This window comes from Penaeus monodon, chromosome 28 (assembly GCF_015228065.2).
Source record: "Penaeus monodon isolate SGIC_2016 chromosome 28, NSTDA_Pmon_1, whole genome shotgun sequence".
Classification (NCBI taxonomy): domain Eukaryota; kingdom Metazoa; phylum Arthropoda; class Malacostraca; order Decapoda; family Penaeidae; genus Penaeus; species Penaeus monodon.
Window position 1 is genome coordinate 16,407,560 of NC_051413.1, and position 455 is coordinate 16,408,014.

General features: G+C 47.5%; 1 protein-coding gene across 1 annotated transcript in view; it reads left to right on the forward strand.

Moving 5' to 3' along the window:
* LOC119590948 overlaps window positions 1-455 on the forward strand; it is a gene marked incomplete at its 5' end in the record, with an annotated part of 12,900 nt that overhangs the window by 6,919 nt on the left and 5,526 nt on the right. The window contains 2 exon segments of the mRNA XM_037939686.1: window positions 1-146; window positions 364-450. Coding sequence (XP_037795614.1) covers window positions 1-146; window positions 364-450 — 233 coding nt within the window.

The following is a 455-nucleotide window of genomic DNA, read 5'->3' on the forward strand; positions in this document are numbered from 1 at the left end:
CAACTGCACGTACCTGGTGAGCCCCAACTACCCGAGCACGTACAACGAGGCCCAGACGTGCACTATGACCTTCACCAGAAACGCCAACACGTGCCAACTGCGACTCGACTTTGAAGAGTTCATGAGCACACAGCCAAGCAATCTCGGTGAGTGGCTGTCCTGATTTACTGTCACCCCGCTTAGTTATGTTTGTAAATGGACAGTTACAGTGAACAAGCCTTGTTCATGAGAGCCACATTGGTCAGCAGCGGTTGAATGAATTTATGTAGACCATTGAGAAACTTTAATTTTACATTTACTGAAATCACATATGAATAACCGCCATCTATATGTCCGGAAAGTCATGCAAATAGACCCTTTCAGGCGTGTGCCAAGAGGATCAGTTCACGGTCACCGGGGAGCGGAAGTTTGCTTACCTGTGCGGAAACAAACCTTCAGAACCATGGCATTGTAAG